The sequence below is a fragment of the Bombina bombina genome, chromosome 1, assembly GCF_027579735.1.
Source record: "Bombina bombina isolate aBomBom1 chromosome 1, aBomBom1.pri, whole genome shotgun sequence".
NCBI lineage: Eukaryota > Metazoa > Chordata > Amphibia > Anura > Bombinatoridae > Bombina > Bombina bombina.
In genome coordinates, this window is record NC_069499.1 from 242,904,446 (window position 1) to 242,930,766 (window position 26,321).

The 26,321-nt window shown below is 39.2% G+C and overlaps 1 protein-coding gene across 1 annotated transcript in view; it reads right to left on the reverse strand.

The window, feature by feature from the left end:
* DISP2 (dispatched RND transporter family member 2) overlaps window positions 1-26,321 on the reverse strand; it is a 129,673-nt gene that overhangs the window by 29,139 nt on the left and 74,213 nt on the right. Inside the window, exon 7 of the mRNA XM_053711811.1 lies at window positions 23,731-23,828. Coding sequence (XP_053567786.1) covers window positions 23,731-23,828 — 98 coding nt within the window. The remainder of the gene's footprint in view (window positions 1-23,730; window positions 23,829-26,321) is intronic.

Consider the following 26,321-nt stretch of genomic DNA (forward strand, 5'->3'; position numbering starts at 1 on the left):
GGGGACCTCCCAGGTTCTATTCGAGAACAATTATTTCCACATAAATTGAGGGGGCAGGACATTTGAGTTTTGAAGGTTTTTTTGTACTGTGCCATGTTGGCTTTTGCTTTTTCATCATAGGAAGACACCTTTATGTTCCCTGCACAGAAGTCTTCACTCCTTACTGGAGATAGTTAGCTGGGCAACTACAAAGTTCCAGCACATTTATACTGCATCATATAGGTGCCATCCTCTTGTGAGTTTAACTGACTCAATCACTATATTTTTGTTTTATTGAGACTGTACTACACTATTTTGCGCCTTTTTGTTTTGTTATTTTTCAGTACTTCCACATAAAGGCCTTTTCATTAGCTTTTTTGTCAAAAAGGCGTTCTGAGTTGTGGGCTTTAACAAACAAACGCCTAGATTTAGAGTTCTGCGGCCAAAGGGGTGCGTTAGCTACGCGTGCTTTTTTTCCCCCGCACCTTTTAAATACCGCTGGTATTTAGCGTTCACAGAAGGGCTGCGTTAGGCTCCAAAAAGGGAGCGTATAGCATAATGTACCGCCACTGCAACTCTAAATACCAGCGGTGCTTACTGACGCGGCCAGCTTCAAAAACGTGCTCGTGCACGATTCCCCCATAGGAAATAATGGGGCAGTTTGAGCTGAAAAAAAAACCTAACACCTGCAAAAAAGCAGCGTTCAGCTCCTAACGCAGCCCCATTGTTTCCTATGGGGAAACACTTCCTAAGTCTGCACCTAACACCCTAACATGAACCCCGAGTCTAAACACCCCTAACCTTACACTTATTAACCCCTAATCTGCTGCCCCCGCTATCGCTGACCCCTGCATATTTTTTTAACACCTAATCTGCCGCTCCGTACACCGCTGCAACCTACATTATCCCTATGTACCCCTAATCTGCTGCCCCTAACATCGCCAACCCCTATATTATATTTATTAACCCCTAATCTGCCCCCCCCAACGTCGCCGCTACCTACCTACAATTATTAACCCCTAATCTGCCGACCGGACCTCACCGCTACTATAATTAAGTTATTAGCCCCTAATCCGCCTCACTACCGCCTAAAAAACCCTATAACAAATAGTATTAACCGCTAATCTGCCCTCCCTAACATCGCTGACACCTAACTTCAAGTATTAACCCCTAATCTGCCGACCGGACCTTGCCGCTACTCTAATAAATGTATTAACCCCTAAAGCTAAGTCTAACCCTAACCCTAACACCCCCCTAAATTAAATATAATTTTATTCTAACGAAATAAAATAATTCTTATTAAATAAATTATTCCTATTTAAAGCTAAATACTTACCTGTAAAATAAACCCTAATATAGCTACAATATAAATAATAATTATATTGTAGCTATTTTAGGATTTATATTTATTTTACAGGCAACTTTGTATTTATTTTAACCAGGTACAATAGCTATTAAATAGTTAATAACTATTTAATAGCTACCTAGTTAAAATAAATACAAAATTACCTGTAAAATAAATCCTAACCTAAGTTACAATTAAACCTAACACTACACTATCAATAAATAAATTAACTAAACTATCTACAATTATCTACAATTAAATACAAATAAATACATTATCTAAAGTACAAAAAATAAAAAAAGAACTGTTACAAAAAATAAAAAAATAATTTACAAACATTATAAAATTATTACAACAATTTTAAGCTAATTACACCTACTCTAAGCCCCCTAATAAAATAACAAAGCCCCCCCAAATAAAAAAATGCCCTACCCTATTCTAAAATAAAAATTGTAAAGCTCTTTTACCTTACCAGCCCTTAAAAGGGCCTTTTGCGGGCATGCCCCAAAGAATTCTGCTCTTTTGCCTGTAAAAAAAAACCATACAATACCCCCCCAACATTACAACCCACCACCCACATACCCCTAATCTAACCCAAACCCCCCTTAAATAAACCTAACACTAAGCCCCTGAAGATCTTCCTACCTTGTCTTCACCACGCCGGGTATCACCGATCCGTCCAAAAGAGGGTCCGAAGTCGTCATCGTATCCGGCAAGAAGAGCTCCTCCAGAGGGTCCAAAGTCTTCCTCCTATCCGGGCAGAAGAGGACATCCGGACCGGCAGACATCTTGATCCAAGCGGCATCTTCTATCTTCTTCCATCCGGCGCGGAGCGGGTCCATCTTCAAGCAGCCGACGGGGAGCCATCCTTCCTCACCGATGTCCTAAGTCCGAATGAAGGTTTCTTTAAGGGAATCAGCCAATCAGATTGAAGTTCAATCGGATTGGCTGATCCAATCAGCCAATCAGATTGAGCTCGCATTCTATTGGCTGTTCCGATCAGCCAATAGAATGCGAGCTCAATCGGATTGGCTGATAGAATCCGATCCGATTACCTTAATTCCGATTGGCTGATAGAATCCGATCAGCCATTCGGAATTCGAGGGACGCCATCTTGGATGACGTCCCTTAAAGGAACCTTCATTCGGACTTAGGACGTCGGTGAGGAAGGATGGCTCCGCGTCGGCTGCTTGAAGATGGACCCGCTCCGCACCGGATTGAAGAAGATAGAAGATGCCGCTTGGGTCCGGATGTCCTCTTCTGCCCGGATAGGAGGAAGACTTTGGACCCTCTGGAGGAGCTCTTCTTGTCGGATACGATGACGACTTCGGACCCTCTTCTGGACGGATCGGTGATACCCGGCGTGGTGAAGACAAGGTAGGAAGATCTTCAGGAGCTTAGTGTTAGGTTTATTTAAGGGGGGTTTGGGTTAGATTAGGGGTATGTGGGTGGTGGGTTGTAATGTTGGGGGGGGGGTATTGTATGTTATTTTTTTTACAGGCAAAAGAGCAGAATTCTTTGGGGCATGCCCCGCAAAAGGCCCTTTTAAGGGCTGGTAAGGTAAAAGAGCTTTACAATTTTTATTTTAGAATAGGGTAGGGCATTTTTTTATTTTGGGGGCTTTGTTATTTTATTAGGGGGCTTAGAGTAGGTGTAATTAGCTTAAAATTGTTGTAATAATTTTATAATGTTTGTAAATTATTTATTTTTTGTAATTTAGTTCTTTTTTTATTTTTTGTACTTTAGTTAATTTATTTATTGATAGTGTAGTGTTAGGTTTAATTGTAACTTAGGTTAGGATTTATTTATTTTAACTAGGTAGCTATTAAATAGTTATTAACTGTTTAATAGCTATTGTACCTGGTTAAAATAAATACAAAGTTGCCTGTAAAATAAATATAAATCCTAAAATAGCTACAATATAATTATTATTTATATTGTAGCTATATTAGGGTTTATTTTACAGGTAAGTATTTAGCTTTAAATAGGAATAATTTATTTAATAAGAATTATTTTATTTAGTTAGAATAAAATTATATTTAATTTAGGGGGGTGTTAGTGTTAGGGTTAGACTTAGCTTTAGGGGTTAATACATTTTATTAGAGTAGCGGCGAGGTCCGGTCGGCAGACTAGGGGTTAATACTTGAAGTTAGGTGTCAGCGATGTTAGGGAGGGCAGATTAGGGGTTAATACTATTTATTATAGGGTTTTTGAGGCGGATTAGGGGTTAATAACTTTATTATAGTAGCGGTGAGGTCCGGTCGGCAGATTAGGGGTTAATAAGTGTAGGTAGGTAGCGGCGACATTGGGGGGGCAGATTAGGGGTTAATAAATATAATATAGGGGTCGGCGTTGTCAGGGGCAGCAGATTAGGGATACATAGGGATAATGTAGGTTGCGGCGGTGTGCGGTCGGCAGATTAGGGGTTAAAAAAATTTAATAGAGTGGCGGCGATGTGGGGGGACCTCGGTTTAGGGGTACATAGGTAGTTTATGGGTGTTAGTGTACTTTAGAGCACAGTAGTTAAGAGCTTTATGAACCGGCGTTAGCCCAGAAAGCTCTTAACGCCTGGCTTTTCTCTGCGGCTGGAGTTTTGTCGTTAGATTTCTAACGCTCACTTCAGCCAAGACTCTAAATACCGGCGTTAGAAAGATCCCATTGAAAAGATAGGATACGCAATTGGCGTAGGGGGATATGCGGTATTGAAAAGTCGCGGCTGGAAATTGAGCGTTAGACCCTTTCCTGACTGACTCCAAATACCAGCGGCCGGCCAAAACCAGCGTTAGGACCCCCTAACGCTGGTTTTGACGGCTAACGCAAAACTCTAAATCTAGGCGAAAGGTCTAGATTACGACCAATATCACCACTACGCTAACTTGCGCGTGTATTACAAGTTTAAAGAAAACAGGTGTGCTTGAGGACAAACTAAATTTGCGCTGGTTAGGTTAGCGTGAATGAAGACCTAGCATAAAGTGTAAGGGGTAAAAAAAAAGTTGCACCAAACACAACATAAAACATTAAAATAAAATGCTACACTCATATAAACACTATCTGATTAAAATGATTCATATAAATATTAAAAAAGAGTTGAAAGGTATATGGTATATGACAGGGTAATTGACTGGAAAGGGCTATAATATATATATATATATATATATATATATATATACACGTACTTTACTGACAGATATAAAAACTAAAATCACACAGCTTCAGGGACACCTAGCACACCATCAGTTAGCAATAGAATACAAGAGTTTTGATGAATTGCTAATAGAAACTGTAGAGAAATCGACAGAAGATATACTACAGACTAAACAAACCAAATTCCTAAGAGACTGGACAGACTACCAGACTAACACAGTACACATCTGGCATAGGAGAGACAGAACAAACAACTATAGAGAGAACAATAAAAAGAATTACAAACACAGTAAAGGTAACTCCAAAACTAAAGGCAAAAAAAGGTAACTTTCTCAGATACTGAGTCAGAGTCAACTGACGATAATAGTGGAGATAATGATAGTCCAAACATACAAGATAGTACAGAAAGGTCAATTAGGGACACACCTGCTATGACAGTAACTTCAAACACGGAGTCTCAAGGAGCTAGAAGGAAAACAAGTCAATACAAAAACACCAATAAATTTCCAATTATTTCTGCGCAAAAAACTACTAATGATGTTGACACTGCTAGGACCACGTTTGATCAAGCTTTTTTAGTAACAGCCCCAGTATAAGCACAGAAACCCATACCACCCAATACAAAAAAGAACTTGGGGGGGGGGGAAACAGCTACACGAAACTAAACAAATACCAACTAAGAGCAAAGAAGAATATGGAGTAGACAGGGCATCATTAGTGATCAATCTGTCAGATACCCCACTTACTATACCACAAGAAAGGGTCTTGAGTTATGGATTAAATTTCGTACCAACAACTAAGCTTAACCTATTTAACACTATAGTTGAAGTAAATAGAATGGTTTGAAATTTAACTCTAAAGAAACACTTTTCACAAAACACACATGCAGTTGAATCTTTAGATATGCAAATAGATAGTGAAAAATCAGTATCAGGGGTTTATTTAGACTTTCAAGACTCATGTACTAGAGAAACACTACTAAGTTTACTAAGTGAACAGTCAGAGGACATCACCAGCGAGGTAGACACACATATAGGCTTTAAGCCGAAATCAATATTTTACCCCATCCAGTCTAGGGACGGTGTCATCAAACTGTTCCAAGAAAGGATAGTTAGTGACTTGGAACTACTGTATGGAGATACAACTCCTCCACAAGAAAACAATTTGACTAGAAAGGAGAGAGCAGCACTACAAGAACTAGCTGGAAACCCCAATATTATCATAAAAAAATCAGATAAAGGGGGCCTAATAGTTACATGGTTTTACCAAATGACCCTAAAAATTAATTCATGCATCAACTATTTATTGGATGAAGGCTTATATAATGGCTTTATAAATAAAGCCACTCATGAATTTCTAATAAACAAATATCCTAAAACTCCTGTGTTTAACGTATTCCCCAAAGTACACAAAAGCATACAAGATGTAAAGGGACGACCCATAGTTTCAGGGGTAGGATCGCTATTGGAGCCCATATCAGAATTGGTGGACTCCATTTTGCAACCCCTAGTCTTAGATTTGAATAGAGAGTGGTGTACAAGCGTACATCCAAACCTTCAGGGGGCGCTTCCTACTACCTATATACAAGTATAATATAAATATGAATTAAAATAAAATGAAGTAAAATAAATGAATGAAACTGTTGCAAAAGACATAAAACAACTGAACATATAGTCCATATAATCCAAAAATGGGGCAGCTCTTTGTCGAAGGATGGTCAAATCCTGGTATATCGTGATCTGCAGAAAAAGAACAGAGGCGCCACCATGGCCTAGTACCACCCAAGCAGATATAGAAGTATGCAGAAGAATATATATACTCACAAACAAAAAGCACCCAGCGGTGCTAATGAGGCAGACTGGAACTTCGCAGTGGTCCAGCTCACTGTGTGCGACCAACAATGATGTCCAGTCAGATGACCTTGAGGGAATATGCCTGTTGCTGAAAATGTATTGTATGCTCCTTTGGTAGCAGCCAAGGTCACTTTTCTTCAATTCTCACACCAGCCTTACGGTCCAGAGCTGAAGAGGACTCAGATCATCCAACCAAACGGCCAATGTTAGAAGCAATGCTGCAGCCTGGATCCACTGCAGATCCCCTAGCTGGGGCAAATCAGCACAGTATACAAGCAGCCAGCACACCACCTGCCCCTTGACTGCACACCAGACCTGCAAATCTGCAGCATGCTAACACTTATGTGAATCTCGTTCCCTCCTGTATTCACATGGCAGGGAGAGGCACAGATTATCTAATGAATATTTACACATGCAGGAGGAACCAGTAGACAACGTAATACTCATCACTGTCCTAACCACGAACCTAGTCTATCAGCCAATCGGAATTAAGGTAGAAAAAATCCTATTGGCTGATCCAATCAGCCAATAGGATTGAAGTTCAATCCTATTGGCTGATTGCATCAGCCAATAGGATTGAACTTCAATCCTACTGGCTGATTGGATCAGCCAATAGGATTTTTTCTACCTTAATTCCGATTGGCTGATAGAATTCTATCAGCCAATCGGAATTCAAGGGACGCTATCTTGGATGACGTCATTTAAAGGAACATTCATTCTGTTTGAAGACGTCGCCAGAAGAGGATGCTCCGCGTCGGATGTCTTGAAGATGTACCAGCTCCGCGCCGGATGGATGAAGATAGAAGATGCCGTCTGGATGAAGACTTCTGCCCGTCTGGAGGACTTCTTCTGGCTGGCTTCGATGAAGACTTCTGCCCGTCTGGAGGACAACTTCACCCGGCTTCGTTGAGGACTTTGGCCCGGCTGGGTGAAGACTTCTCAAGGTAGGGTGATCTTCAAGGAGTTAGTGTTAGGTTATATTAAGGGGGGATTGGGTGGATTTGGAGTAGGGTTGGGTGTGTGGGTGGTGGGTTTTAATGTGGGTGGGGGTATTGTATTTTATTTTACAGGTAATAGAGTGATTACTTTGGGGCAATGCCCCGAAAAGGCCCTTTTAAGGGCTATTTGTAATTTAGTATAGGGTAGGGCTTTTTATTATTTTGGGGGGCTCTTTTATTTTATTATAGCGATTAGGTGTAATTAGTTTTAAAAACTTGTAATTATTTTATCATTTTCTGTAATTTGGTGGGGGTTTTTCTTCGTACTTTAGATAATTTTTTTCAATTGTATTTAATTGTAGTTAGTTTAAGTAATTAATTTAATTATAGTGTAGTGTTAGGTGTAATTGTAACTTAGGTTAGGTTTTATTTTACAGGTAAATTTGTATTTATTTTAGCTAGGTAGCTATTGAATAGTTAATAACTATTTAATATCTATTGTACCTAGTTAAAATAAATACAAAGTTGCCTGTAAAATAAAAATAAACCCTAAGCTAGATACAATGTAACTATTAGTTATATTGTAGCTATCTTAGGGTTTATTTTATAGGTAAGTATTTAGTATTAAATAGTAATAATTTAGTGAATGATAGTAATATTTATTTATCATTACGAGCTTGAATGAGAGTAAAAATAACACTCTGAAACAACCCTCTCTTGGCTAGGACTAAGAGTTCAATCTCCATGCAGTCAGCCTCAGAGATCTAGACATAGATGAACAAAAAGACCTTGGTCAGCAGATCCCTGCGACAAGGTAACTTCCACGGAGGAGATAACAACATCCCCATTAGTCCGCGAACCATATTCTTCGTGGCCAAGACAGAGCAATCAGTATCACTGACGCCTACTTGATTCGAGCCACTACACTAGGAAGTAGTGGTAACGACCATAAAAGATAAATTAGATTGAACCTCCAAGGCACAGCTAATGCATCTTTTAGCTTCGCCTGAGGATCCCTGTACCTCGACCCATATCTGGGTAACTAGGTAATGAGACGTCATAAGATCTTCCTCTTGCAAATCTCTGCAAACACTCAGGATGGAGAGACCAATCCCCCGGATTAAAGTATTGTCTGCTGAGGAAATCCGCTTCCCAGTTGTCCACACCTGAAATGTAGATCGCTGACAGCGGTGTTGTTGGAGTTGGGATCAAATGTCCCTGTCGTCCTGAACCTAGTGTGGTCTTCAGACTCTGACCTAAAGAACTCCTTCAAACTTAGACTTCTCCCAAACTTCTGGATGTCGATGTAGGTGTTAAAGGAATTCATCTTTATGGTTGGTACATAAGTCAACCCCTTATTAAGTAACAATATCTCTGATGTATTAAGGGGTCTCAAACTGATGTTGCACACAATGTTTTCTATCTTCTTTGGATTGGAGGGCAGCAGGGCATGACCCCCCTCCTCGTGTGCGGCCTTGACCTCGGCCTAAAAAACAAGTGAATGTGGTATATGTTGCCAATGGTGGTAGAGCAGCGCCATCACCTCTTGTGTTGTCCCAATATTGACCACTGTTAGTCCCTCTAGATCTAGTGGTAATTCCCCTGTAGGGGGTTCGCCAATGTGGGTTGGGGCCTCAGGGTTAGAGCTCTCACTGGAGCTGGTGTCTATGGTGCTGATAACCTTCTTAGTGAATCTCCTCTCCCTTCTGGGTCTGAAACTCTTTCTTTCATCTGAAGATAGCATCCATCGATAAACACTTTTATATGTGTAGTCTTGGCTGACAGTTTGAAGTTTCCGATACTTAAAGGAAATAAGCTCTTGTTTATAGGTTTTAACTTGTTTAGATAGCTTGTCCAACCAATCACAGGTGTTATCCGATATTAATATGTTAAGTTGTTCTTCAAAGTTGTGAATTTCATTCTTCGCTTCTTTAAGCAGGCGTCCCGCTTCTCTGATGACCAATAAAATCAGGTCAAACGAACATTTATTTTAAATCTTGCACCAATTAGCGCAGAATTCAACATTAGATCTCCCGATCATCGGGATATTCCTGACTCTAAACCCTCTCGGTATCATCCTTTTCTTGTGATAGTCTGAGAGGTACGTGCCATGCAGGTTCAGATCTATCTCCCGTTGCTTTAGTTTTGCCAGGGAGTTATACAGGGATTGACACAACTCCTCAACCTGTTGTTCAATAGAACCAAAACGTATTGTGTCAGCATCTTCATCCGTGATGGTGAAAATATTCTCATACTTATCTTCTGTGCTGCCACTGGGGGCTATGGTGGATGACCCTGAGGCATCAGCGCCAAGTTCAGTCATTGTGGTAATCCGTGGAATGAGTGTAGATAGAAGGGAGAATAAATACAGGCTGAGACAGCCTCTGTGTGGGTGCACTGCACAGTTATGCAATAGATCCAAGCGAAAAGGTGTATGCACTCTCACCACCAAACTGCCAGGGTGCTATAGCAAGGTATATAGAAAATCTGTAAAAAAGCACTCACTGGACTTCAGACATCAGTGATAATTCTTTTAATTGTGACATTTCGGGACTACAAACGTCCCTTCTTCTGACAAACATCAAGTGAAAAAATACAAACATTTATAGGCCTGTTAGACCCTCCCCCTCTGGGCTACCAATCAAAGATAGCTGTGTGAAAACCAAAAAGCAACTGTGTGCAAAATCAGCTCAAACATAAGTATATGTGATATGTCAAAAAAGTACCACAATAAATAAACATTATACTCTATGTATTCATAAGTGCTAAAAGTGAAATAAAATAGTCAGTAAAATGGTATCTATCCCCTCCGTTGAAATTATCTGAATCTGCGTGTCCATGTCTGATTCCTATTCTAACATAAACCAACATAAGCACATAATTTTTCCGTTTTGAAAACACTTTTTATTTGCAAATTGCAGGCACAGCTATGGGGTCGAATGTGGCCCCATCACTGGCAAACTTGTTTATGGCTGAGTACGAGACCATACAGATGAAGGTTTATGAGTCACAGTCCATCAAATTCTACTGCCGGTATATAGATAATCTCTTTTTGATCTGGCAAGATGGAGAAGCGACTTTGGAGACATGGATTAAATCTCTAAATGAGACGAACAGTACCATCTGATTCCAGCATACTGCGAATATGGATACAGTAGACTACTTGGATGTGAGGGTATTTAAAATCCACGATAAATTAGGCACTACTCTGTTTAGGAAGAATATGGATCAGAACTCCATCTTACATGGAAGAAGCTGTCATCAACCAGCACTGATCCAAAATATTCAGAAAGTGTAATACCAGCGCGTGATTAGGAATAATACTGATATGCACAAATGCACTATACAATTATCCGAAATGACACAGAGGTTTCTGCAACGTGGTTACAAAGGAAAAGACCTACGAGAAATGCGTGAACAAGCATTACAATTAAGAGGTATACTGAATACCCCAAAGCAGAATGTCGCACCACAACTTACTTTTGTTACTACCTATACCCCTAAGCAATACCTTATTACTAAGGCCATTAAAGAAGAGTGGAAATTGATTCAATCAGATTCGACATTACTATTTACCCAATGGGTAGCACCCCGGCTTGCATACCGCAGAGGGAGGAGCTTGAGGGATTTGCTGATAAAGTCCAGCGAGTGCTTTTTTTTTTTTTTCTTACAGATTTTATATACATATTTATATATATAATAGTGCAAAAGGTCCAGCACTCACTATAATCCATTAAAGATGGGGTGCATCCCACGTTGTATATAAGCAGTAAGTCCAAAAGAGAGCACTCACCAAAACAGTTTTTTTCTTCAGTATACACAAGAGAGGAACCATTGGATGATACTTTGGAACAAAATAGAACATGACAGCCCATACCATTAATTGGGTTATGTATAGAGGATATCAGGAACAAATTGGATAATATTAAGGTAAATACAACTCCAGGCCCTGATGAAATACACCCAAGGGTGTTAAGGGAATTTAGCACTGTTATAGACAAACCTCTACTCTTAATTTTTCAAGACTCATTATCCTCAGGCATGGTACCCAAGGATTGGCGTAAAGCTGATGTGGTGCCACTCTTCAAAAAGGGAAGTAGGGAAGATCCAGGAAGCTATAGACCAGTTAGTCTGACATCAATAGTGGGGAAGATATTTGAAGGGATTATAAGGGATTATATTGATGAGCATATTCATGTAAACAAGATTATGAGTTCTAATCAGCATGGTTTTATGAGAAATAGATCATGTCAAACTAATCTAATTAGATTCTATGAGGAAGTAAGTAAAAATATAGATAAAGGGGAATCAGTTGATGTGATATACTTAGATTTTGCAAAGGCGTTTGATACAGTGCCACATGAGAGATTAATGCACAAAATGAAGGGACTGGAAATAGCTGAAAATGTTAGTTTGTGGATAAATAACTGGATAAAAGATAGGGAGCAACGAGTAGTAGTAAATGGATCATACTCAGATTGGACAAAGGTAATCAGTGGAGTACCCCAGGGATCAGTGCTGGGCCATATTCTTTTTAATATTTTTATAAATGACTTGGAGCTAGGATTAAATAGCGACATCTCTATTTTTGCAGATGATACTAAGTTAAGTAAGGTCATTAGGTCAGAGCAGGATGAACTTTCGTTACAAAGGGACCTGCAAAAATTAGAAGTATGGGCAGGTAAATGGAAAATGAGGTTTAATACGGGAAAATACAAGCTTCTACATTTTGGAAGTAAAAATAAGCAGGCAATGTATTATTTAAATGGGACAAGACTTAGCCAAACACAGGAGGAAAGGGATTTGGGGGTAGTAATAGATAACAAGCTAAAGATGGATGCACAATGCAGTTCAGCAGCTTCAAAGGCTAATAAGATACTAGCATGTATTAAAAGAGACATTGACTCAAGGGAGGAAAGCATAATTCTGTCACTATATAAAGCCCTGGTAAGACCTCACCTTGAGTATGGAGTGCAGTTCTGGGGAACAATCGCAAAAAAAGATATTGCAGAACTAGAAAAAGTTCAGAGATGGGCCACAAAGCTAATAAGGGGATTGGAGAATTTAACCTATGAGGAGAGGCTAGCCAAACTGAGTTTGTTTTCTTTAGAAAAAAAGGCGCTTAAGAGGTGACATGATTACTTTATATAAATATATTCAAGGCCCATATACAGAGATGGCAGAAGCTCTATTTATTCCAAGAAAATTGTTTGTGACCAGAGGTCACAATTTAAGGTTGGAGGAAAGGAGATTTAATCTCCTGCAACGGAAACGTTTTTTCACTGTAAGAGCAATAAAATTGTGGAACTCATTACCAAAAGGAGGTAGTGAATGCCAATACCCTAGATACATTTAAAAATTATTTGGATACATTTCTGTCTATAAACAAAATGCATGGATATGATTGCTAGTATTAAATAGGTCACCTTTTAGTGGGATAATTTAAGCTTAACTGGAGCTTTTTGTATATATTTTAGATTTGTATAGGTTGAACTTGATGGACTTCGGTCTTTTTTCAACCTCATCTACTATGTTACTATATTTAATCAAACAGTGCTGTAAATGTTTTCGGGGAGTAACCACGTCATCAGACAGAAATACAAAACAAGTGTACTCACCAAACAGTGCTTTTTATGTGCTAGTGTGGATCGGCCCCTGGTCCACGCGGGAGAATGCCGCTCCGAAACCGGAAGTGGATGTGACATCATCACGCTGGGTTCTGGCTGCTTGCCAGGTGTACAATTGGACAATGCATAGTGTAAACAAGAAGGTTGTCATGGTATCGGATGATACTAAGTAACGGGGCATAATTACATTTTATAAAAACTTGTGAAAAATGCCCTAATGTGAAACAAATATACAGTGTATTATATTGTGACACAGTAAAAGTTATTATTGTGACAACCAGGCGCTAAACAACCTAAAGTTAAAAACAATGTTGCGGAAATAGCCAAAGGGAATGATGGTATAAGAGACAAAAATAATAAAGATGGATACAGGCACAGTAGAGGAAAGGGGGGGTAGGGAAGATAAGAGGGAGGGGAAAAGAAGAGATTTAGTAGAGTAAAACATATGTACAACTTGACTAGGCCATAAGGTGTGCTATTAGTAAGTAGGTATGCCCTAGGGTGGCACAAAATGTTGTAAGAGCCAATGGGTACTATCCCTAGCGGGTATTGCACTAGCTACGTGGCATCCATATTCAGGTTTAATTCCACGTATTAACCAGTTTGAAACCAGAGGCTAAATGTACAATAGGGATTAAGGCAGTGGGGGAAAGAAATAAACAGAAAAAAGAAAGAGAAGGGAGGGAAAGGAGAAGGGAAACCCAGGAAAATATAGGTTGATGTTGTATGGCTCATATCTAGATTCTTAATTTTTAGTAGAATATAAGATATATGTTAAGGACATATGTGGTCTAGCCAGAATAGTGTATTACTATGTTAGTCAGTACTCAGCGGTTATGGAAATGTATATGTATTAAATTAACTTAAGTTAAGTTAAACATATATGGAGATAGAGTTTTGATAGGGGGTGACTAGCTGGGGGCTTATTAGGGCCATCTAATATGCCATCCATTTGGTTACAGGAAGCAGTGCCAGTCCAAGTGGGTATTTAGCCCATTGGGGACCAGGGTGCCAGTTCATAGGTCCATCTCGCCTCTCATTGTAAGAGTAATCTGCCCCTATCTCCTCCTCTTGTTAGTGGGGGTACATGATCTATGAGAGTATATCTTAGATCTTTGACTGTATGACACTTTTGGAGAAAATGTCTAGCCACCGGTTGGTCCGTCTGGCCTCTGTCTATGGCAGTCCTAATTGCCGATCTGTGGTTGGCCATTCTTGTGCAGAGGTTGTTTTTTCCACATAGAATAGGCCACAATTGCAGTAGAAGCAAATAAACCACATGTGTAGTGGTACACGTGAGCCTATACTTGTGGTAGTATTTCTTGCCACGTTGTGGGTGTGTAAAGTAGGTGCCTGTGGTTAGGCCATTGCAGGTGGCGCATCCCTCATCGATAACACACTGGTTTTCCTTGTAACCAAGTGGCTTTTTGGTAGCAGTGGGTTGGATCCGTGTGTATCAAGCTGTCCCTGAGGGATCTTGCTATTTTGGCAGGTTGTTGTCAGTAGCAATTATCTGCCAGTTCTTTTGTAAGACTCTAGATATCCCCTGTTTATCCTGAGTGTAGGTCGTGACGAATGTCATACGTGTCTCTGTGCTTTCTTTTTCCACTTTTTCTTGTTTTTGCAGCTGTTGTTCTTTGATTTTCTGTAGTGTTTTTGCTGGATATCCCCTCTGTTGAAATCTATATTGCATCTCATTTAATTGTATGATGGTATTGGACTGCTCTGTATTGTTCCTTATTACTTTTTTGAGTTGTGAGATGGGCAGTGCTTTTTTGAGAGCCGTTTTGGCTTTTCTATAGAGGGTGGACTGTAGCGTTCCTTCTTTTTTGTATAATCGAAGATCGTGAAAGTCCACTGTATCCTTACTGTAGTTGATCTTAAATTTTAGGGCTGGACATACCATATTAAGCGTCTGGTGTCACTCAAGCAATTCCTGTTCGGAGCCCCTCCATATGAGCATCAGATTGTCTATATAGCGTCTGAATAGAATGATCCTGGTGTCCCGGAATAGATCTGTGTCTTGTTCCTCAAATTCCGCCATAAATAAATTGGTGCAGGACTTTCTCCATCTTCGATTATACAAAAAAGAAGGTCCACCCTCTATAGAAAAGCCACAGACCACAACTCAATTCTCCACTACACAAGCTGTCACCCCCCGGCTCTCAAAAAAGCACTGCCCATCTCACAACTCAAAAGAGTAATAAGGAACAATACAGAGCAGTCCAATACCATTGTACAATTAAATGAGATGCAAGATAGATTTCAACAGAGGGAATATCCAGCAAAAACACTACAGAAAATCAAAGAACAACAGCTGCAAAAACAAGAAAAAGTGGAAAAAGAAAGCACTGAGACACGTATGACATTCGTCATGACCTACACTCAGGATAAACAGGGGATATCTAGAGTCTTACAAAAAAACTGGCAGATAATTGCTACTGACAACAACCTGCCAAAATAGCAAGATCCCTCAGGGACAGCTTGATACACACGGATCCAACCCACTGCTACCAAAAAGCCACTTGGTTACAAGGAAAACCAGGGTGTTATCGATGAGGGATGCGCCACCTGCAATGGCCTAACCACAGGCTCCTACTTTACATTACACACCCACAACGTGGCAAGAAATACTACCACAAGTATAGGCTCACGTGTACCACTACACATGTGGTTTATTTGCTTCTACTGCAATTGTGGGCTATTCTATGTGGAAAAAACAACCTCTGCACAAGAATGGCCAACCACAGATCGGCAATTAGGACTGCCATAGACAGAGGCCAGACGGACCAACCGGTGGCTAGACATTTTCTCCAAAAGTGTCATACAGTCAAAGATCTAAGATATACTCTCATAGATCATGTACCCCCACTAACAAGAGGAGGAGATAGGGGCAGATTACTCTTACAACGAGAGGCGAGATGGACCTACGAACTGGGCACCCTGGTCCCCAATGGGCTAAATACCCACTTGTCACCCCAGCTAGTCACCCCTTATCAAAACTCTATCCCCATATATGTTTAACTTAAGTTAATTTAATTTAATTTAATACATATACATTTCCATAACCGCTGAGTACTGACTAACATAGTAGTACACTATTCTGGCTAGACCACATATGTCCTTAACATATATCTTAGATTCTAGTAAAAACTTAAGAATCTAGATATGAGCCATACAACATCAACCTATATATTCCTGAGTTTCCCTTCTCCTTTCCCTCCCTTCTCTGTCTTTTTTCTGTTTCTTTCTTTCCTCCACTGCCTCAATCCCTATGTACTCAACTTAGCAATTATTGTACATTTAGCCTCTGGTTTCAAACTGGTTAATACGTGGAATTAACCCTGAATATGGATGCCACGTAGCCAGTGCAATACCCGCTAGGGATAGTACCCATTGGGTCTTACAACATATTGTGCCACCCTAGTGCATACCTACTTACTAATAGCACACCTTATGGCCTAGTCAAGTTGTAGATATGTTTTACTCTACTAAATCTCTTCTTTTCCCCTCCCTCTTATTTTCCCTCCCCCCTCCTCCCCCCCCCCCCTCCTCTACTGTGCCTGTATCCATCTTTATTATTTTTGTCTCTTATACCATCATTCCCTTTGGCTATTTCCGCAAAATTGTTATTAATTTTAGGTTGTTTAATGCCTGGTTGTCACAATAATAACTTTCACTGTGTCACAATATAATACATTGCATATTTGTTTCACATTAGGGCATTTTTCACAAGTTTTTTATAAAATGTATTTATGCCCCGTTACTTAGTATTATCCGATACCATGACAACCTTCTTGTTTACACTATGCATTGTCCAATTGTACACCTGGCAAGCCACCGGAACCCGGTGTGATGACATCACATCCGGTTTCGGGGCGGCGTTCTCCCGGGGACGATACACACTAGCACATAAAAAGTACTGTTTGGTGAGTACACTTGTTTTGTATTTTTGTCTGATACGGGGTTACTCCCCGAAAATGTTTACAGCACTGTTTGATTAAATATACTTTTACTTATGGTGAGTGCTCTATTTTGGACTTATTGTGTATATATATATATATATGTTAGAAAAAAGGAGGGGCACCTGCGCTAAAAACTCTAACACTTGGTGAATAATGGCTATTTTTGCAACAATAGTAGTAATAGTGATATATGTGCGTGCTGCCTCTGATACAGTGTACCCGTGTCACTGTTAGGAATGTGGATGGAAAAGAGAAAATCAAAAAGGGCGCACAGCTAGGCACTAGAATAAAAATTGACTATTAGTAAAGTAGGTATGTAGTTTTCAGACCTATGTGGTTATAGTAACAGGATAATAAAAATAATAATACTAATAATGTCCTTGGATTGTTATTGTATTCTAAAGAGTTCAGTAATGTGCTTTAGAATATTCGACACTTCTTTGTCTGAGGTGAGTGGATTTGTGCTTACCAGAGGTAACCTCAATCATATGAGGTAAGTTGTAGACTTGTCTGGGTTAGAGATGTTTCTTTGGCTCTTGTCCAGTCGATTTTGCTTTGTTCTTTGCTGTCGGAATCTTTCCTTTGTTGAAACCCTTTGGGATCTTTGTTTCCAGGTGGCTCCTGGCAGCAGTATGTTGTTTTGAATGAAAAATCTTGGACTCTCTTGTATCGTTTGTTGAAAGGCAATGGAAAATCCTGGACTCTCTTTTTCCTCTTGGTGATGAGAATCTGGGTTGTCTCAGGTGTTCATATCGATTGAGATGGAATAGGAAAAAGAAAACAAGAACATAGTGTGATAACGTTTAAAATAAAAAAGCTCTTTTTAATTAGAACTAAGTAAATGTGCTTACATCAAATGCCCTCAATCAGAGTATGAGGTAAGTAATAGACATTATTTAGGTATTTCGATCTCCTGGTCAGTGCTCTGGTTGGCTGCAGTACAAAGATTGCCCAATGCAGTATTTGAATTTAAAATACAGTTCAGCCTGCTAGTGGGACACTAATGGCTGTATGCTTAATGTGGTTCTTTTAAACAGCTTAACCTGCTGGCCGTAATTTGTGGTCAATAAGACCAATACGTTTATAATGTTGTTAGGCTAAAAAGCCTCTGTTGGCAGTTGGTAAGTTCAAATTGTGCGTATAATATGCTCACAGAGGCATATGTATAAGGAAGGGTACAGTCGCTCAACAAGTCCTGTTACCCGTTGTGTTAAATATGATGCCGTGCCGCAATGTAGCAAAAGGATGTCCGCCCACCTTAAGATAATCCTTACGCGTTTCGAAGTGATCAGTCACTTCTTCATCTGATGAAGAAGTGACTGATCACTTCGAAACGCGTAAGGATTATCTTAAGGTGGGCGGACATCCTTTTGCTACATTGCGGCACGGCATCATATTTAACACAACGGGTAACAGGACTTGTTGAGCGACTGTACCCTTCCTTATACATATGCCTCTGTGAGCATATTATACGCACAATTTGAACTTACCAACTGCCAACAGAGGCTTTTTAGCCTAACAACATTATAAACGTATTGGTCTTATTGACCACAAATTACGGCCAGCAGGTTAAGCTGTTTAAAAGAACCACATTAAGCATACAGCCATTAGTGTCCCACTAGCAGGCTGAACTGTATTTTAAATTCAAATACTGCATTGGGCAATCTTTGTACTGCAGCCAACCAGAGCACTGACCAGGAGATCGAAATACCTAAATAATGTCTATTACTTACCTCATACTCTGATTGAGGGCATTTGATGTAAGCACATTTACTTAGTTCTAATTAAAAAGAGCTTTTTTATTTTAAACGTTATCACACTATGTTCTTGTTTTCTTTTTCCTATTCCATCTCAATCGATATGAACACCTGAGACAACCCAGATTCTCATCACCAAGAGGAAAAAGAGAGTCCAGGATTTTCCATTGCCTTTCAACAAACGATACAAGAGAGTCCAAGATTTTTCATTCAAAACAACATACTGCTGCCAGGAGCCACCTGGAAACAAAGATCCCAAAGGGTTTCAACAAAGGAAAGATTCCGACAGCAAAGAACAAAGCAAAATCGACTGGACAAGAGCCAAAGAAACATCTCTAACCCAGACAAGTCTACAACTTACCTCATATGATTGAGGTTACCTCTGGTAAGCACAAATCCACTCACCTCAGACAAAGAAGTGTCGAATATTCTAAAGCACATTACTGAACTCTTTAGAATACAATAACAATCCAAGGACATTATTAGTATTATTATTTTTATTATCCTGTTACTATAACCACATAGGTCTGAAAACTACATACCTACTTTACTAATAGTCAATTTTTATTCTAGTGCCTAGCTGTGCGCCCTTTTTGATTTTCTCTTTTCCATCCATATATATATATATATATATATATATATATATATATATATATATATATATATATATATATATATATATATATATATATATATATATCACACAGAGAAAGTCCAGCACTCACTTACAAGCTCTCAGCTAAGATTTAAAAGCAAAAATGGAAAGGTTAGTTACCGCATTTGGCCAAATGGGACAAGCCCAGGTACCACATCAAGGTCCTTTCCAATACCTGGGACCCTAAAACAGCCACACAATGCAAGCTCAAATCCAAACAAACTGGGAACAAGGGAAGGGTGCACAGGCTTATGTAATCACCCTCTGTTGAAGTATGTGGGGAGAAGAAGTTAACATGGTCGCAATAAGTCCTGAAGTTAGTGTGCATCGGGTTTTTGCTCTTGCGCAAACTTTTTACTTTCAGCTTGCAATACACATGCTAAAAGTTTACATTTAGTAATATTTAGCACATGACTTGTAATCTGGCCCAAAATGATTTTGCCTTGAGATCACCTGAGGAACTTGACAACAAAGGGCCAGATTACGAGTGGTGCACTATTTAGCGCTTACGCTAGAGCACTAATTGCGCTAGAAGTAAACTTTTTGTGTGTGTCGGGTTGCACTTGTATTATGAGTTGAAAGTAAAAAAAATTGGGCTCTTGCGCTAACCCGATGCGCAAAAACAGCTCACTTCTAGCACAATTAGGTTCTTTCAGGCTTTTTTTTTTCTAACACCCTACTCGCGCGCTAACCCAAACTCATATACTCAAGTGCGCTAACCCGAATGCATATTCTCAAATGCGTTAACCCAAACGCATGTTCTCAAGTGCCCAACATGAAAATAGGAATATTTCACATTCCAATGTTCTTCACATAGAAGAATATGTTCTATTTATTCATAAATACATATTTCTACATATATCTGATGGTATATTGGTACAATATACATATCGGTATATCAATACCAAAATATATAGATGATTATATATAGGTATAGATAAATACAGATATACAGTATATATAGGAATATCTATCTAGAAATACTTAGAACATATTCTGCTATGTGCAGAACGTTGGAATATCAAATATTTACAGTAAATACACAGTATAACACTTAATTAAATATGAATATTGCATAAATATGAATTTACTTAACTGCAAAGGGCTCCAATGCACTTATAGATATGTCTATATGTGTGTACATAGCTCTGAATTTGCAGTAATAATTCTAGCGTAAATTGTGATTGCGCTAAAGTAATCACGTTTACTTTGAACTCATAATACGAGCGCAATTTAACCTGCTCTCCACTCGTAATCTGACCCTTATTTGGGTGCAAAACAAAAAGCCATTTTGTTGATAGATTGTAAATGACCCCAATGTTAAAGTACAGATCACTGCTGGTTTTGAGCAGAAACTGCCACTGATCCAATCAGAAGCACTAGTCTCACCAGCCTGTTATGCCAATAGCATTGTGGTACTTAAACTATTACCTAGATTACAAGTTTTGTGTTCCGGTTTTAACGCTGAAAAAATGTCCATGTCAGCATAAAAAACAGAACGCAGCCATTACGAATCTTGTCGATATAGCTGTACCGCAAGCATTTTAGCCTGTAATGCAACGTCAGTCCCGGACCCGCACTAAAAAAAATTATGTTTTTGCGTGGGATTTCCATAGCGCTGCCATTACAAGTTGTGCAGTGAGGCTAAAATGCTTGCGTTCCAGCCTATACCGTCACGATCCGTTCCGCAAACTGAGACCAGTAGTTATGAGTTTTGCACACCAAAACTGTTACACAAAACTCATAACTAAAGTACACTAACACCCATAAAATACCTATTAACCCCTATTCCGTCGCCCTCCCACATCGCAAACACTAAATTAAACTTATTAACCCTTAATCTGCTGCTCCTGACATCGCTGCCACTAATAAAATTTATTAACCCCTATTCCACCACTCTCTGACATTGCCGCCACTAAATAAAGTTATTAACCCATAAACCTCTGGCCTCCCACTAAATAAACCGATTAACCGCTAAATCGCCAGCCCCCCACATCGCAAAAAAATAAATTAAACTATTAACCCCTAAACCTAACAACCCCCTAACTTTATATTAAAATTACAATATCCCTATCTTAAAATAAATAAAAACTTACCTGTGAAATAAAAAAAAAAAACTAAGTTTAAACTATATATTAAACTAACATTACTATTATACTAAAATTAAAATAACTACAAATTAAATAAACTAAATTACAAATAAAAAAATCTAACACTACTAAAAAAAATTAAATCTACAGTCACAAAAAATAAAAAATACTAAATTACAAAAAATAAAAAACACTAAATTACAAAAAATAACAAACGAAATTATCGAAAATAAAAACAATTACAACTAATCTAATAGCCCTGCAAAAATAAAAAAGCCCCCCATAATAAAAAAACCCCTAGCCTACAATAAACTACCAATAGCCCTTAAAAGGGCCTTTTGTAAGGCATTACCCTAAAGAAATCAGCTCTTTCCATACGGTACCGCCGTACACTGAATCTTCAATGCAAGGGAGCATTTTCAAAATGGCGTCCCTTGCATTCCTATTGACTGATTTGATTTTTGAAATCCTATTGGATGTTCAAATCATCCTATAGGCTGATTTAAACAGCCAATAGGATTTCAGTAGCTCTCATTCTATTGGCTGATTTGAATTTAAAAAATCGGCCAATAGGAATGCAAGGGACGCAATTTTGAAACGGCTCTCTTGCATTGAAGTTTCAGTGTACGGCGGTGACCGTATGAAGAGGAAGCTCCGCGCTGGATGTCTTCAAGGATGGACCTGCTCCACGCCGCTGGGATGAAGATAGATGATGCCCCCTGGATGAAGATAGAAGACGCCGTCTGTATGGATGAAGACTTCGCTGCCTGGATGAAGACTTCGCCGCCTGGATGTCCGGACTTCAGAAACTGTAAGTGGATCGTCGGGGGTTAGTGTTAGGTTTTTTTAAACTTTTTTGGGTGGTTTTTTTTTTTTAGATTAGGGTTTGTGCGTTCTTAAAAGAGCTAAATGCCCTTTTCAGGGCAATGGAAAAGAGCTGAATGCCCTTTTCAGGGCAATGCCCATACAAATGCCCTTTTCAGGGCAATGGGTAGCTTAGGTTTTTGTTAGTTAGGTTTTTTATTTTGGGGGGTTGGTTGGGTGGTGGGTTTTACTGTTGGGGGGTCTTTTTTTCAGGGAAAAGAGCGGATTTGTTTAGGGCAATGCCCTACAAAAGGCCCTTTTAAGGGCTATTGGTAGTTTATTGTAGGCCAGGGTTTTTTTATTTTATTTTTTTTTGGGGGGGGGAGTTATTTTTATAGGTCTATTAGATTAGGTGTAATTGTTTTTATTTTGGATAATTTCGTTTGTTATTTTTCGTAATTTTGTGTTTTTTATTTTTTGTAATTTAGTATCTTTTATTTTTTGTAATTGTAGATTTATTTATTTTTTAGTAGTGTTAGTTTTTTATTAATGTGTAATTTAGTTTATTTAATTTGTAGTTATTCTAATTTTAGTATAATAGTAATGTTAGTTTAATATATAGTTTAAACTTAGGTTTTTTTAATTTCACAGGTAAGTTTTTATTTGTTTTAAGATAGGGATATTGTAATTTTAATATAAAGTTAAGTTGTTAGGTTTAGGGGTTAATAGTTTAATTTAGTTTTTTGCGGTGGGGGCTGTCAGTTTAGGGGTTAATAGGTTTATTTAGTGGCGGTGATGTGGGAGGCCATAGGTTTAGGGGTTAATAACTTTATTTAGTGGCGGCGATGTCAAGGAGCGGCGGAATAGGGGTTAATAACTTTATTATAGTGTGGGCGATGTTGGGGTGTGGGGGAATAGGGGTTAACAACTTTATTATAGTGGCAGCGATGTCGGGGAGCGGCGGAATAGGGGTTAATAACTTTATTTAGGTGGCAGCGATGTCGGGGGCGGCAGATTAGGGGTGTTTAGACTTGGGGTTTATGTTAGGGTGTTAGGTTTAAACTTAACTTTTTTTTCCCCATAGACATCAATAAGGTTGCGTTACGGCGATCCCCATTCCGCACTTCAGGTGTTAGTTTTTTTTCTAACATGCTCTCCCCATTGATGTCTATGGGGAAAGCGTGCACAAGCACGTCAAAGCAGCCCTTGGATTTTGTGCAGTATGGAGCTCATCGCAACCATATCGCACACACAAGGCGGCTTTTTAAAAACTTGTAATGGCAGCGCTATGGAAGGTGAAATAACGCAACTTTTGTTGCATTCGTTTCGCACCCTCTATAGCGCAAAACTTGTAATCTAGGTGTATGTGTTTAACCACTTTGTGAGAATTAAACACATAAGGGTGCAGGTCACAAGTCATAAAATGTTATGTTCTAATGAATTAGAATGCATTCTCTATAATGGTCCTTTAAGCTGAAGCTAAGTAATCAGAGAGAGTGTTAATGAGATTGTAAAGCTAAAGGAAGAATTGTAGGGGCCGAGCATGTATACAGGAGTTGAAGATGCCACTAACCTTTTCTATTTCCATGCGACACATAGACTGAATCGCTTGTAGGTTCCACAGACTCCCAGCTGTCTTGGACATAAACACAAGCTGCGAATAGCTTTTTGCTGTAATACAGTTCAGAAAGTTTATCAATTAATGAGTAAAGCGACAACTAAGTATACTAAAAGTTTAAAATTACAAAATGTATTGCTTTTAATTTATAGAAAAATGCCATATTTAAACACAATTCCAATACATTAGAATTTGCTGTTTGAAAATATTGTCTGCAGCATGATGATTTTTGGCTTTATTTTCTATGCCATTCCAATCCATTAGAAGTTTTGTAAAAAAAAAAAAAAAAAAAAGTTGCCCCCTTTCTGGTTACTTCTGTTTTTGCATATTTGTTATACTAAATAGTTTCAGATCTTCATAAAAAGTGTGTAACATATGATAGAGTCTGAGTTAACACAAATGTGGTCTTATATGATAATTTTATTTATTCAAGGAAAAAAGTTGTCTTGTACCAACTAGCCCTGTGTGAAAAAATGAATTGCCCTCTGAATTACTTTCTCAACCCATAAATCAAATTGAAGAGATTATGGGATTCAATTAGAGCGGACACAGGGGTGGAACTACCATTGGTGTAGCAAGTGCAGTGGCTGGGAGGGTCATAGCAGCAAATCTATACATTTTGCGCCAGGGCCCTCTGTTGAGTAGGTCTACTAATGAGTAGACACATCCCAGATTTATTACTGCCACTTCTGTCAAAACTAAAGTCTTGTGCTAACTATTGCTAGTTGGGGCAGGCAGTTAGGAGGCGGGAAACTTCAAACATCTCGCCCCTCTCATGCCTGCACTTCAGTGACGTGTGAGCTATGCCCCAGAGATGCATCGTACATCAGTATGCAGCAGGATGTACAGAAGAGGCGAAGTCCCAACAATCACTGTGTGTGTACCCTTTGTTTACTCACTGGGGTCCGGGATACCATGCACTCTGCTGCAGCAGGGAGCTCAGCAAGGTTGCTGTATGCTGAGGGCATAAACTTCTAAAGAAAATTTGTTGGACTGAACTTTTATATATAAAGCAGTCTGGCTCTACAGGAAATGGTGTTCAGGCTACTGCTGAGCTGTAAACATGGGGGGAGTATTGTGACTGCTTGGCAAACTGTATTTGTAGCCCCTGCTCTGCTTAGCTATATAGAATAGAACTATTCCCTCCACATGCTGTTTTATATGAGTAGATGATAATATAATACATTATCAACACATTAAAGAATTAGAAAAAAAATACATAAACAGCATTTATATCAGGAAAAATACATATTCAAGTATGTGTTTTTTTTATTAGAACACTTTCTGGTTCAATTATTTTAATGTAATTGTTGCAATGATTGAGTGTGCAGAGATTCTAGGGACCTCCTAACCCTAGAGCATCTTGAAAGCTACAGTAGAGCCAAGCTCAGTACTTGCTGGAGCAAAGCTCAGGAGTCAAAGCAAGGCCCCTACCCACTGTAAGTTGTGCATTGGCAATTTCTGCTTGACTTTATTGAATGTGTAAAGTCAGGTTCAGCACTCCACTGCCCCTTTTTAATTTCCTAAGTAGGGTATGTGTGTGTGAGGTGTGTGTTTGTGTGTGAGAGAGGTGGGTGTGTGAGAGAGGTATGAGGTGTTTGTGTGTGAGGTGTATGTGATATAGTTGTGTGTGTGTGTGAGAGAGAGAGGTGTTTGTGTGTGTTTGCATGAAGTGTGTGTGTGTGTGTGTGAGATAGAGAGATGTGTGAAGTACTTGTGAGAGCAAAGTGTGTGTGTGTGAGAGAGAGAGAGGTGTGTTTGTGTCAGAGAGGTGTGTGTGTGAGAGAGATGTGTGTGAAGTGTGTGTGGTGTGTGTGTATGTGTGAGAGATTGATGTGTGTATGTGTATGATTGATAGAGATGTATGTGAGATATTTGTGTGTAAGGTAAGTGTGTGTGAGAAAAAGAGGTGTGTGTGTGTGAGAGAGAGAGGTGTGTGATAGGTATGTGTGTGTGTGTGTGTGAGAGAGAGAAAAAGATAGAGATGTGTGTGAGATATTTGTGTGTGAGGTGTGTGTGTGTGAGAAAAAGAGAAGTGTGTGAGAGAGAGAGAGAGGTGTGTGATAGGTATGTGTGTGTGTGCGTGTGAGAGAAAAAGATACAGATGTGTGTGAGATATTTTTGTGTGTGAGGTGTTTGTGTGTGAGAGGTGTGTGAGGGAAAAAGAGAGGTGTGTGATAGGTAGGTATGTATGAGGTGCATGTGTGAGAGAGATAGAGGAGTGTGTGTGTGAGAGAGAGGTGTGTGTGAGATATTTGTGTGTGTGAGGTGTTTGTGTGTGAGAGGTGTGTGTGGGAGGTGTTTGTGTGTGTGATGGAGTGTATATGAGAGAGATTGTGTGTGGGTGTCTATTTCTATGTTCAAGTTTCTGTATGTCTTATTACCTGTATAACATTTTCAATGTTGACTACACTCAAGAATAAAGTGCACACACAGTTTAGTCATTTGCCCAAAATTGGCACAGGTAAAAATATTGCACAAGTCTGTCAGAGTGAGACAGAAGCTCACCTGTGTAGAGGCTCTAAGTTATCCTATGCATGCTATTC